At 42.8% G+C, this 13,892-nt stretch overlaps 2 protein-coding genes across 5 annotated transcripts in view; one reads left to right on the top strand and one right to left on the bottom strand.

Moving 5' to 3' along the window:
* The window catches only part of KLHL17 (kelch like family member 17), a 67,764-nt gene extending 56,590 nt beyond the window's left edge, over positions 1 to 11,174 (bottom strand). For 3 of the 4 annotated variants that reach the window (XR_011856447.1, XM_072155913.1, XM_072155918.1), the window contains exon 1: positions 10,801 to 11,174. Coding sequence is in view for 1 of the 4 variants with exons in the window: in XM_072155913.1 (XP_072012014.1) it covers positions 10,801 to 10,902 (102 nt within the window). In the remaining 3 variants the exon portion in view is untranslated. The remainder of the gene's footprint in view (positions 1 to 10,800) is intronic. The other variant, XM_072155916.1, reaches the window with a different exon arrangement.
* A 266-nt stretch (positions 11,175 to 11,440) lies between these two features.
* The window catches only part of NOC2L (NOC2 like nucleolar associated transcriptional repressor), a 62,139-nt gene continuing 59,687 nt past the window's right edge, over positions 11,441 to 13,892 (top strand). The window contains exons 1-2 of the mRNA XM_072155911.1: positions 11,441 to 11,568; positions 13,060 to 13,230. Of these exons, the coding sequence (XP_072012012.1) occupies positions 11,549 to 11,568; positions 13,060 to 13,230 (191 nt within the window). The 5' untranslated portion in view covers positions 11,441 to 11,548. The remainder of the gene's footprint in view (positions 11,569 to 13,059; positions 13,231 to 13,892) is intronic.

Raw genomic sequence — 13,892 nt, forward strand, 5'->3', positions numbered from 1 at the left:
CTTCAGTGCAGCAGCGCCACCTGGTGGACGTTGGAGGACCTGCCTTAATAAATCCCGGCCGGACCCGAATCCAGCGCAGAGAACGCGCCGCTGGATCGCGAATGGACCGGGTAAGTAAATGTGCCCCATTGTGTTGTTAGTAGCCGCAGGGTTACAGATAATCTCTAGCTTCACCTCTCATTGGACACTCCTACAGGGATCGGGAGTCAATGTCAAGTCAATGGAGGTGTAAATAACATCTGAAGATCCCACACTGGTACTTCACTCTCCACAACGCACAGGCGCCGAACGGAACGAGGAGTGTATGCTTTAATGCGCCCACATAAAAAAAAACCTCAAAGGGCGATTTGGGACCCTAAACCACCAGTCCATAGGGACCTGTAGGTGGTTTAGCGTCAACTCACCCGAACAGGGCCTTTTAACAAGCAGACACTGTATTAGTTTTATCCCAAGCAATGTTCAGAATTACTGAGCAAATTTTCAGATTTTTCATTCACTTGCCAGGGCAAGGCAGAATTATTACTTGCTTTGGTTGAAGTTATGATTCCTGATCATCTTTAAAAACAAAGAATCAGACATTACCGATACGGCACAAAATATTTCTGACAAAATGTTTCCTTAATGTTGAGATTTTTTACGCTCAAAAAAGTGCAATAAGGTTAAAACTGATGTCAAAAGGAACAAAAAATACTGTAAGGGTACATTCACACGCGGTATGACCCCTCCTCCCTCCATAGAAAACAGCGGCACACGGCCGCACACTCCCAAAAAGATAGAGCATGCTCTATCTTTTTGCAGTGTACGGCACGGATCGGTGCCACACCATGGCCATTGTTAAGGAGATTGCACTGGTTTCGGACGCCATCTTGACTACTGTCCGCCATCTTAGATACAGCGGCCATGTTCCCTGACCATTGTCAAGTTAATGTCATGATTTCACTTCATTTTATGTAACCTGTTTGCTCGCCTCTCAGCTAATACCCTTTGACAATTAATGAGAAGCCAGTCTGTCCTTGATGCTACATTATATTATGATTCTGGAGTCCACTTATCTTCTTCTTCTTAGCAAATTAGTATAAACAATGTCTGTGTACAAGGTCTCTGAGAACTGAGCACAATTAATTATTTTTTTTTCCCAGAATGTGCTGATGACCAAAAATTTTGTAGTATTCTATTCACGCCTCTTTGATGACTCTTCTGTCTGTGATATTATGCATTTTTGGAGATTAAAGGAGAGAAGATCTTTACATACACTAAGAGACTGACTTGTGTCTTAGTTTTGTGTTGAAGTTCCTGGTACCAGGACAACCATGAAATGGTTAATTAGGACTCACCTTATAAAAGTCAAGAGGGCTGTTGGGGCCCTGCATAAAAATCCCTATCACCATCTATGGGGATGTATATGCGGCCGTGTGAATGAGCCCTAATGCTGTTTATACAGAGTCTTATATTGATATATTCCACATTAAATGCAAAAAAAAAAAAAAAAAAACACAATTTACATATATGCATAAATAAAAACATAGTAACAATTTTTTTTTTAAAACTTTCAGTTACTCACACTCAAATATAAAAGGTAATAATAAAATTAGGTTAAACCCCTATAAAAGTCATCAGCCCCACTTATGAAATTATCTTCAGTTTTTCCTGAAGTGGGCAGGCACTTCCTTCCTGAAGTGGGCAGGCGACTATCTTTGAGGGGGTGTCTGGCTGTATATACCATTAATTAGGGGGGGGGGGTTTGATTTATACAAAATTGTAGGTGCTTTAGATACTTTAATTTATTTGGGAGGCTATATTTTGCAGTGATATATATTGTATATAGGATATACAAGGGAGGGAGTGGGGGCGTGATGCTCACTAGAAGGCAACGCCATTTCACGCAGCTCGCGCTTCAGCTGGCCTCCATGCATGGAGATTAAAATGGTGATTATTGGGAGATGAAAGAACTTATAATAGATTAGTAAAAGATCCCACACATAAATATGTGGAACAGCTCAGAACTTTGAGGGCATAGTAGCAGAAAAGGGCATAGTATTGAAAAAAAATGACAGAAAAATTGTTGCCCCCCTTTCCCAAGAAGCCGGATTGTTTTTTTTTTTACCGAAAGAATCTGGAGAAACCGCCTGGTCGGCCAATTGTGGCAGGTATTGGCTCAATTACTGAGCATCTGTCACAATGGGGCTTATTTACCAAGGGTCCTGCAGATCGCACTTTCATCGGCTTTTAGAAATTTTCAGGATTTGCGCCGCTGTGACAGCCATTTAGAATGGGATTGTGTCGCACGTGAACGGATTTTGCCCCAATCGCACCGACTTGCATGCAACAGAAATTGGGGGGCGGGTCGTCGGACGATCTGATGGATTCGGACTGAGCGCGGGATTTAACTTTAAAATTGTGTCGCAAGACAATGCACGTACATGCACCGGGAACAAGAAGGTGAACTCTGCCAGACCTGAAGCGACACATGCAGGATATCGGGCGCAGGATCTTAGTGAATCGGGGATAAGTTCATTCTCGGTGGACAATGCACAGCGGGGATCACGTAGGACCAGGTAAGTAAATGTGCCCCAATATGTCAACTGGTTGTTGAGACCGGTACTGAGGGACATCCCTTCGTACCCAAAAGATACAAATGACTTTTTGCTCGCCCTTAACGAGTAAACTTGGCAGGAAGATTGGTTTTTAGCGTCTATAGATGTCGAGAGTTTGTACACTTGTATACCCCATGAAGAAGGCTTACAGGCGCTAAGCCCGGTAGTGCAGAAGGCACAAAAAGGAAACGGTTACATGTGAAGCATTATATTTTATTTTGTCCCACAATGCATTTGTTTTTGATGGAGAGTGGTACATGCAGAGAGATGGGACTGCAATGGGCACTCCAGTCTCCTGCACGTACGCCGATATCTGTCTTGCTGTATTTGAGAATGTAAATATCTATAATGAGAGAAATCCCTATGTAAGGTATATCCAAAATGTACAGTGGATGATGTGTTTATTCTGGGGTCCAGCACAAAGGAGATGTTCAGGGAGATGGTGGAATTTTTGAATATCAATGAAATGAACATGGCCTTTACATGGCCCGTGAGCCCTCTCCATGCAGCGCGACGCGACCGCCGCTGTGAATACACGGCGGGCGGTCGCGAACCGGTTAATGCTCTGCCCCGTAGCTCTACGGCGCAAGTGTGGGGGGTGTATTAAGAGGGCTCACGGGGTTCTAACCGGCAGGATTAAAGCTGCCGGAGGCATTAAAAAGAAAGCGGGGCATGGGCGCCGCTATCTTTTTGAGATTGTTGCTCCCCTGAATGTCAATGGGGGGGGGATGCGGCGATCGGTTGCCATGACAGACTCGGGTCTTCATCAGACCCGAGACTGCATGGTTTCTGAAGATTCATTACAATGAGCCAGTGGCTCATTGTAATGAATCCTACTCAAAAACGGCATATACTGCAATACAGTAGTATCTAGGGTTAAAGTATCAGACCATCTAGGGTTAAAGTAACCTAGATTGTCTAAGAAATAGCAAATTCAAATCACCCCCTTTCTCCAGTACTGATATATAACATAATAAACAGTAAAAATCACAAACACATCAGCTATCATCAGGTCCCAAAATGCCCGATCTATCAAAATATAAAAATGGTTATACTACAAAACGGGAAATGGCGCCCAAATGTCCAAAATGGGACTTTTACACCATTTTACATCTCATAAAAAAATGGAATAAAAAGTGATCAAAATGTTGCACAGACCTCAAAAAGGTAGCATTGAAAACTTCGGCTCATTTAGTAAAAAAATTACACCTCACACAGCTCCGTACACTGAAGTATGAAAGAGTTATTAGCATCAAAAGATGGCAAATTGTTTTTTCTTTTTTGTACACATTCGTTTAACTTTTGAAAATGTATTAAACCGCAATAAAACGTGTATAAATTTGGTATCATTGCGATCGCACCGAACCAAAGAATAAAGCAGAGCTGTTATTTGGAGCGCAGAGCGAAAGTTGTAAAAACTGAGCCCACAAGAACGTGATAAGTTTTTTTCAATTTTTCAACGTTTGGAATTTTTTTTCCAGCTTCCCAGTACACGGGAATAATAAATAACATCACGGAAAAGTAAAATTTCTGTCTGTACACGGAAAAATGAAAAAGTTATAGATTTTTGAAGGTGAAGAGTAAGAAATGAGCGAGAAGCCCTGCGTCCTTTAGGGGTTAAAATGTAATTGTCATAGATTTTACATTTGTGAGACTATCAGGAAAACATACCTGAGAATAAGAGAACACCTCAAATCTATTAAAACAGGCCAAGGGGCTCCTCGCCTGATGCAGCATATCAGAGAAGTGCATGGAGGTAATATAGAAACCCTAAAATTTGCCGGAATTGAGGTCGTACAAAATCCTGAGAAAGGGGATAAGAGGCGCCAACTTTTACAGGCAGAGAGCAAAATGGATCTTTGGCTCTAACGCTATAGGACCAGTGTGCTAAAGCGATAAAATAGACCTCAGAATCTTTCGCACTAACAGCCTGGTACAGGTGGCTTCAGGATGGAGAGGATAGTTGTCTGCTTCAGCAGCAGGATATGGCAGACCCCTGGAGGTGGATGTCTGCTTGGGCCTGGTCTCCACTCAGGCCAGTGTGTCAGGGCAACGTACCACAGACACATGAAGTTCTGTATCTAGAAGTCTCCTGGATGGACTGACTGACTGACCTGAAACTTTCCGGCCACAAGGGGTTTCATAAACTTCCCTTGTGAGGTGGGGGCTCATTATCCAACCAGCACTCTCTTTGCATTGCACAGTAACAGTACATCTGATTGGTCACACAATCACACATTCCCAGGCATATACTTATGAGCTGCATTACCACTTCCAAACACTTGAGCCCCCCCCTTGAATTGATCAGGCTCTAGAGAAAACCCTCTTAACCCCTTAAGGATGCAGCCATTTTATAGCTTAAGGCTCAGCCCCATTTTTTGTATACTTGTGTCGCTTTATATGGTTATAACTGTCAGGATTCGGGATCAGTGGATCCTCTGGACCACCGCAGGAGATGGTACTAGACGACACCTAGGACCGGAGTCTAAGTGGCACCTGGTCTTCACCAGAGCCCGCCGCAAAGCGGGATGGTCTTGCTGCAGTAGGGTACCACAGATGCGACTAACCCGCGGTGGGCTTAGCAGGAGACATTCTCAGGGTCAGGTCCAGGAACGGGGTCAGGGCAGCCGGCAAAGATGCAACGTCAAGTCCAATCCGGGGTCAGCAGCAGGAGGTCCAAGCAGATGGATACGGGAACACAGGCACACAGGAACACACAGGAGCGCTGGACACCGGAACACAGGAGCAGGAACACAGGATACACAGGACACACACAGGAACGCAGGAGACTCAGGAATGCAGGAATATCGCTGGGGAGCTTTTTCTAAGGCGAATTTTAGTTTCCTCATTGTAGGCTATAAAATTTTCGCTTTTTCGTTATTAGGGCCTTGTGATGGCATTTTTTTTTTTGCGGGATGAGATGCTTTTTCCAGTGTTACCATTTTGGGGTTGTTATCCCCTATTGTTGAAAATGTAGGAACTTTTTTTTTAAAGGTAGGAGTAGAAAAGCATCAATTCTGTATTGAATTTTTCATTTTTTTTTTTTTTTTTGGTGTTCACCGTAAAGCCTAATAATCATGTTATCATTATTCTATGGGTCGATGCAATTACGGGGATACCATACATGAATATTTTTTTCTTGTTAAAAATGTATAATTTTTTCATTGCCGTTTCCAAGTGGCATAACATTTTTACTTTTTCGGCTATGGAGCTGGTTGATGGCTTGCTTTTTAGCGGGATATGTTGTACTTTGCAACAGCATCATTCTGGAGTGCATATGTTTTTTTGATCACTTTTTATTGCATTTTTTGTGGGATTGTATAGGTAAAAATCATAATTTTTGGTGGGTTTTTAACAGTTTTTTTTTTAACGGCGTTCATCATGCAGGTTCAATAATTATTTACTTTTAATCTATGGGTTGTTATGGATGCGGTGATCCTATATATGTGGGGTTTGTGTTATGATTTAGACCTTTTTTTGGGTTATATCTCTCTTTATATGTTATGGGGATTATGGGCATTTTTATTGATTTAACCCCTAGGGGACTCAGCCTCTTTTGGCCTTAAAGGAAACCTACCACCACAAATCTACCTATAAAGGTAGATCGGGTGGTAGGTGAATCAATGGGACGTGAGGATAGCCCTTTTAAGGGCTAATCCTCACGTCCCGCACTGTTTTGTAAACTTTTATTACCCTAATATGTTAATTTACTTATGCGGCTACTGGGGCGTGGAGTAGCCGCATCTGAGGTTACACGAGGCGGCTACTCCACGCCCCGGTAGCCACTTTACCCCTCCTACTCACCATGTTCGGCCCTCGTCCGCCGATCCTGCCGTCTGCGCATGCGCAGAACAGCAGGCCCGTGCCTGCGCGGTCACTGCTCCGAAGCCGGGGCTGCACAGAGGCGGGCCTGCTGTTCTGCGCATGCGCAGACGGCAGGATCGTCGGACGAGGGCGCGCAGCTACGAGCAGCTGCGCGCCGAACATGGTGAGTAGGAGGGGTAAAGTGGCTACCGGGGCGTGGAGTAGCCGCCTCGTGTAACCTCAGATGCGGCTACTCCACGCCCCAGTAGCCGCATAAGTAAATTAACATATTAGGGTAATAAAAGTTTACAAAACAGTGCGGGGACGTGAGGATTAGCCCTTAAAAGGGCTATCCTCACGTCCCATTGATTCACCTACCACCCGATCTACCTTTATAGGTAGATTTGTGGTGGTAGGTGCCCTTTAAGGACGCGGCCCCATTCTTCAAATCTGACCTGTGTCACTATAAGTGGTTATAGTTTTGGAACGCTATGAGATATCCAGGGGATTTTGAGATTGTTTTCTCGTGACACATTGTACTTCAAATGAGTTTAAAAATTTGGATGATATCTTTTGTGTTTAGTTATGAAAAAAAACAAAATTTGGCAAAAATTTGGAAAAATTCTTTATTTTCAACGTTCTAAATTCTCTACTTTTGATGCAGATAGTCATAGCACCCAAATAAATTCATAACTTACATTTCCCAAATGTCTGCTTTATGTTGGCATGGTTTTTTAAGATTCCACGTATTTTACTAGAATGTTACGAGGCTCAGAATTTAGGTATCATTTTTCACATTTTTTGTAAAATCACCAAAACCCGCATTTAGATGGACCTGCTCAACTTCTAATTGACACTGAGAGGCCTAAATAATAGTGAGACTCGTAAATTACCCCATTGTGGAAACTACACACCTCAACGTATGAAAAACCACTTTTAAGAAGTTTGTTAACGCTTTACGTGTTTTATAGGGGTTAAAACAAAATGGAGGTGCAGTCTGCAAATTGTAATATTTTTTCACAATACACCCATTTTGGGTGGAAAATTAAACATTTACAATGGATTAAATGAATAAAGGCTCCACAAAGTTTGTTACCTAATCTTCCCTGAGTACACGGATACTCTATATGTGGTGGTGACCTGCTGTATGGGCGCACGGCCGGGCATAGAAGGGAAGGAGGCGCCATCCAGAGCAGATTTTCTATGTCACATTGTACAGGCTATAATTTTTTTCTTTTTTTTAATGTGGACCTATAGGGGCTTATTTCTTTTGCCACATGAGATGCACTTTTCTGGTACGTAATTTGGGGGAATCTATAGGCTAATTGGTGAGATTTTATTAACTCTTTGTTGGTGGAGGAAATAAAAATCATCACTTTTCAGGAAGATTTTTATGGGTTTTTTTTTTGGCTGTTTACCATACCATAAAAATAGTATATTATTTTTATTCTATGGGTCGCCACGGTTACAAAAAGACCTCATTTATATAGATTTTTTATTTTTTTCCCATTTTTACTGCATAAAAAGTAATTTGGCAAAAATGTTGTTAATTTTAGCATCACCGTCTTTCATATGCATAACTTTTTTATTTTTCGCCTCACAAATCTGTTTAGGGGCTTATTTTTTGCGAGAAGGATTGTTCTTTTTAGTGGTCTTATTTTAGAGTGCACAACATTTTTTAAATCCCTTTTTAGAGCATTTTTATAGGGTATTAATTGAAAATGATCTTTTTTCTGGAGCTTTTTTTTGTTTTGTTTTTTACGGGGTTCACTTTGCGGATCTAATAACGATTCAGTTTTATTATGCAGATTGTTACGGACGCAGGGATACCAAATATGTGGGGGTTTTGTGTATTTTATTCAATTGTACTGAATAAAAACCAATTTGGAGAAAATCTTGTTCATTTTAGCATCACCATCTTTTCATATGCATAACTTTTTTATTTTTCTGCTGACAAATCTGGTTAGGGGCTTATTTTTTGCGAGAAGAGTTGTTCTTTTTAGTGGGCTTATTTTGGAGTGCATAACATTTTTTTAATTACTTTTTAGAGCATTTTTTAATAGGGTATTAATTAAAAATTATCTTTTTTCGGAACGTTTTTGCGTTTTTTTTTCTACGGCGTGTACCGTGCGGGTCCAGTAACAATTCTGTTTTATTATGCAGATTGTTACGGACGCAGCACTACCAAATATGCGGGTTTTTTTTGTGTTTTTGTGTTTTTTATACTTTATTAAGTATTTTTATGGGAAAGTGACATTTTAGGGGCTTATATTTTTATGTATTTATTTTTTATTTATTATAATGTGTAGTGTTAAGTGTTTTTGCATATTTTTACTTATACATACTTGAACTTAAACCAGCGATGCTCTGATCACTGGTTTAAGTTCAATACACTGCTCTACAATACTATTTCATTGTAGAGCAGTGTAAACTGTCTGAGCAAGCTTGCGCATGCTCAGACAGTTTACAGTCAGACCCGGAAGGGGTCTGGCTGCCATGGAGACCGGGCAGCTCCGGGGCACATGCCAGTCCTCGGAGCTGCCCAGAAGTGGATCGGATCCCCCGGTAAGCGGCACGGGGGATCCGATCCACAGCGCAAACACCCTTACACGCAGGTTGTTAACCCCTTACACGCCGCGGTCAAACATGACCGCGGCGTGTAAGGGGTTAACACCCGCGATCGGAGCCGGCTCCGATCGCGGGTGTTAGCGCAGGCTGTCAGCTGTACTAGACAGCTGACAGCCGCTGCTTCTGGTACCGGCTCCGTTCGTGAGCCGGTGCCAGAAGCAGGACGTTATAGAACGTCCCCGTGCGCTAAGCATCTAGCCCCGGGGACGTACTATAACGTCCTGGTGCGCCTAGGGGTTAATACTTTATTTTTATTGAATAACATTTTTTACTATTTCCAACATGGGACATGAACAAGCAATCATCTGATAGATTGGGACCGGAATTGAATAATTTGAAACATTAGGGAAGATTTATCCTCGCCGGCGCATGATAATGGCCACGCCCCCTCATGCGCCAAATACATAATGAGGGTTAGGCCTTTAGATATTTACGCCGGCGTTGCAGCTGGCGAGCAAAACAACACCATGTTGGACGTAGCGTAGTTTTGCCTACAAAACCATGGAACTAAAGTTCACAGGCACGCTGCGGGCACAGCTCTCCACCCCCTCTGCACCCACATGTCTTGGAGGTGGAGTATTCACTATTTTAATTGCTAATTCTTGCTCCATTTAAGAATTTATTCAATTAAGCAATTTAAGCAATTATTCCACTGCTTCTATGCCAGAAAACTGATGTAGAAGCAGTGATTAATCTCCCCAATTCAGTGAATCTTGGATAATTTGCTCATCTGTTATCAATTATATGTATCTATGCTTATATATTTTATAACCAATCATCACTTCACAAATCCAACTTTGGTCTTGTCAACTTTTTTTTTTTTTTTAGCAAATTTTAAAGGAAACCTAATATTTGATTTGATGCATTATGAAACAAACATACCTTGATAATGCTGTAGCTACACTGATGCAGGATCATATCTTGGTTAATCCCTGAGCTGAGTGGTTTTGCTGATAAAACAATTATACAATTATGATAATGAAGCTGTCTTGCTTCTGGGGCTGGTTCAGCACTTCTCCTAGCACAGTGATGGCTAACCTATGGCACTTGTGCCAGAGGTGGCACTCAGAGCCCTTTCTGCGGGCACTCGGGCCATCTCGAGAGATGACTCCAGGTATCTTCCTGCAGTCCCAGACAGCCAGGACTTGCTGTGCATATAGCTATTTTAAAGTGACAGCTCTACCTGGGACTATTTCCTGCTTTATTGGTGTCCTCAGGTGCTGGTATCAATGAAAGCTGTGACAGAGAAGGGAGTATAAATCACAAATTAAATTTTTGTGTTGGCACTTTGCGATTAATTAGCGGGTCTTTGTTGTAGTTTGGGCACTCGGGCTCTAAAAGGTTTGCCATCACTGTCCTAGCACATTAGTTATTCACTGCATCAGAGGATGATGTAATCCCTGGGTTGTATCTGAAGGCAGAATAATCAGTTGCTGCACCATCCCCCAGCTGCTGTGTATGAGTGATCCAGCTCAGGTTGATTAGTCATGTCTTGACTAATCTCCATTTGTAATTACAAGCTCCTGTGTGTAATGTCAGTATGTCAGCCAGCCTGACCCAGCTTTCCCAAGGTCCTGAAAGTTAGAATTGTTTTTTTCAGCCAAACCACTCAGCTCAGGGATTAACCAAGATATGTTTCTGCATCAATGTAGCAACACCATTCTCAAAGTATGTTTGCTTCATAATGCATCAAATGGAAGCTCTCCTTTAATAAGAGATAATTTAGTAGAGTTCTGCGCTTATAGATCTAGTAATATGGGGGGTGGGTACTCACCCTCTCTGCGCTAGACCACCACAGTAAGTTCATGAAGACAGATCTCAATGGCTTTGTGGATGCAAAAACTCCAGGCTGTATATAGCATGATCTCCAGTCCATGGATCACACATCAGAAACTATATTAAGGAAACTTGGCAGAGTGGGACAGACATCCATAGTCACTGGCCAACAAGTGTTGTCATAGCCCCAGACTTATGACATGTGTAGGAGAGGAGAGAACAGGTGTACCCCAGCTTTACTAGGTGCTAAGTAACGTAATACTACACACTGATACGCTGTAGCTTCACATCACTACATAGGATACAATATAACTTCTATCAGTCTGTATTTATGTCCCATCCCTCTAAATAGAGAGAAAAATATTAGCTTCTTGCGCCCGGCCGCATCTTATTTATTACACAAAGTAATGGAAAGACGCCCGACCGCGCCATCCTGAAAACGAAAGTTTAACCAGACGGAAAGTCATTTTAGCTTGCTGCGCCCGCCCGCACTATATTTATCTAATAATTGTGAGGTAAATGTGTGACTGTATCTTTTTTTTTTTTAATTAATAATAAGACACATAACTAAAATAAAGATTTATTTTTTTAATTAGCAAATATTCATTACTCAAGGAGAGCTGCAATGACTGACCGCCCGCCCTCTCTTTGTACAGATTACGTTCTAGAAACTAAGGATCAATGGATAGGCGCGTTGCATTGTGGGGCGGGAGGAAGACCAGAACACGTGGGTTGTGGAGTAAAGCATGGCTGCCGCCGGGAAAAGGTGAGAGTGAAGTAATGCGTCAAACTAATGGCTGCAGCTGAGGGATGGTCTGCCGATCTTGTGTGACAGATATCGGTCGTCAGATATGTGTCTTCTGTGTTGTTAATGGACATTTAGCAGATGACATGAGAGTTTCATGCAACGTGTCTGATCTGTGTCATGTTACACGGCTGTGTTGGACTACAAGTCTCAGCGTGCTGTTCATCTAGTACACGACTTATACAGTCATTTTTCATCCTTTTGGCCAAGTGGTAGAGTAATGGGCATCAAAGTGGGCACCTGGATTGGGACTGAAAGGGTTAACTAACATGGTTACTACATATTGACTAATGTGAATCTCTAAAACCCCTAACCAGAGCTGCTTGTGCATAAAAATAGAAAATTTTATTAAAATTGTGTGAAAAACTTTCTTTTAATCGTTGTTATCGGGACCATTTATGAGGGGCGGTTGTTCTGAGAGTGGGAATTCCTGATAATTAGCCCAAGTGATGTGAAAGTGAGCACATATACACAAAATTATGCTCAAAATCAATACAATTCTACATAAAGCACAATCAATACCCCGATACATCCTAGACTTCTCCCTGGATACTAAATGTCGTCCTGCTCAGGTGTTTCATTGGTCCCTGCTGGTTAATGTGTTCATTTTGCTGCAGTCATGGCTCCACGTGACCACTGGCCTCAGCAGTTAAAGGGGTTATCCGAGTTCTTGAAAAAAAGCGAAAAGTGGCCGGGACAGGGCTGCTTAAAAAAATAAAGTCCTACTTACCTTCATGTGCCCTCCGGTATCCAGCGCTGCTGTCACTCCGGTCCGGGCGCCATGTAAACAAACATGGCCGCCGGAGTAGTGCTGGATTCAGCTTCCGGCCGGCCGTGGCCGGGCACGCCTATCCGTCCCTATACACAGCATTGTGTATGGGGGCCGGAAGGTTGTCGGGTCCGGCCAGAGGGCACCGGAAGGTAAGTAGGACTTTATTTTTTTTAAGCAGCCCTGTCCCGGCCACTTTTAGCTTTTTTTCAAGAACTCGGACAACCCCTTTAAGTTAGTATCTATGGCAAAAGACCACTGTAATGGTTATATGCATAGTAAAATAATAGACCGGAGGGCGCACGGCCCTGCGACTATATTGACTTCTGTCTTCTTGCCCACAAGCGAGTTTTGTCAGTGAGCTTGCTGGAACGTCTGACCTGACCCGCAAAGGCCGCGGTCACACGTAATGTTAGACGTCCGTTCATGACGCTAGCGCACAGGGGGAGGTCCTCTGCCCGAACGCACATGTGTTTTCAGGGAAACGCATGCGATTGATGAGCCGATCGCATGCGTTTCTCTGGAAACACGTGCGTTCGGGCCGAGGACCTCCCCCTGTGCGCTAGCGTCATGAACGGACGTCTAGCAGTACGTGTGACCGCGGCCAAAAAGCAGAACTGAACTGCTTTTAGCAGGGCTTGTGAAGTAAGGAGGCCTTAAATTTTATATTTTATTCCAATCAGAAAACTTGCACAGCTCAATGTGGACGAGTTCCTCACCACAGGCTTTGATTCAGCCGGCGACTCTGCAGAGGGGGAGGAGGAGGTCAATGGGGACGTAGATGAGAAAGAGATGACAACCAAGAAGGTGAAGAAGCTGAAGAAGAAAGCGTCTGCCAGTGAAAATGGGAAAAAGTAAGTTCTCTCAGATAGTAGTATGTCTTTTTTTTTTTTTTTTTTTTTTTTTTAATTATTGCTGCTATATACCTAAGGGTGTCACGACCATCTCCTAAATGCCCTTAGGCCGCATTCACACTACCATATGGGAGACGTATGTACGGCCACAAGCTTGTGCCTGTACATACACCCCCCCCCCCCCCAAAAAAAACCCGGCAATGGCCACAGGGAGCGATATGGTGCCGCACACAGGTAAAAGATAGGGCATACTTTCGTATGTGGTTAGGCAAGAATCAAACAAGTGTGGTCAGGAATCATGGGGATATATGATACAAGGAGCCCCTGCTTCCCCAATGTAATCATGATTAAATTGCGGTGCTGCGGGTTTGCAGGGACTCCTTGTATCATATACAGGCAGTGCCCGGGTTACGTACAAGATAGGTTCCTTGGGTTTGTACTTAAGTTGAATTTGTATGTAAGTCGGAACTGTAAATTTTTAATTGTAGCTCCAGACAAATTTTTTTTTTCTCCTTGTGACAATTGTAGTTTCAAAATTTTTTTTGCTTTTATGAGACCAAGGATTATAAATAAAACATCATTACATACGCATTGCAGCCTGGGCGTCCAGAGAGCTTCACCAGAAGTCACAGGGGGCAGAGGGGTCCGTCTGTCACTAGGGG

This window comes from Engystomops pustulosus, chromosome 6, assembly GCF_040894005.1.
Source record: "Engystomops pustulosus chromosome 6, aEngPut4.maternal, whole genome shotgun sequence".
NCBI classification, from domain to species: domain Eukaryota; kingdom Metazoa; phylum Chordata; class Amphibia; order Anura; family Leptodactylidae; genus Engystomops; species Engystomops pustulosus.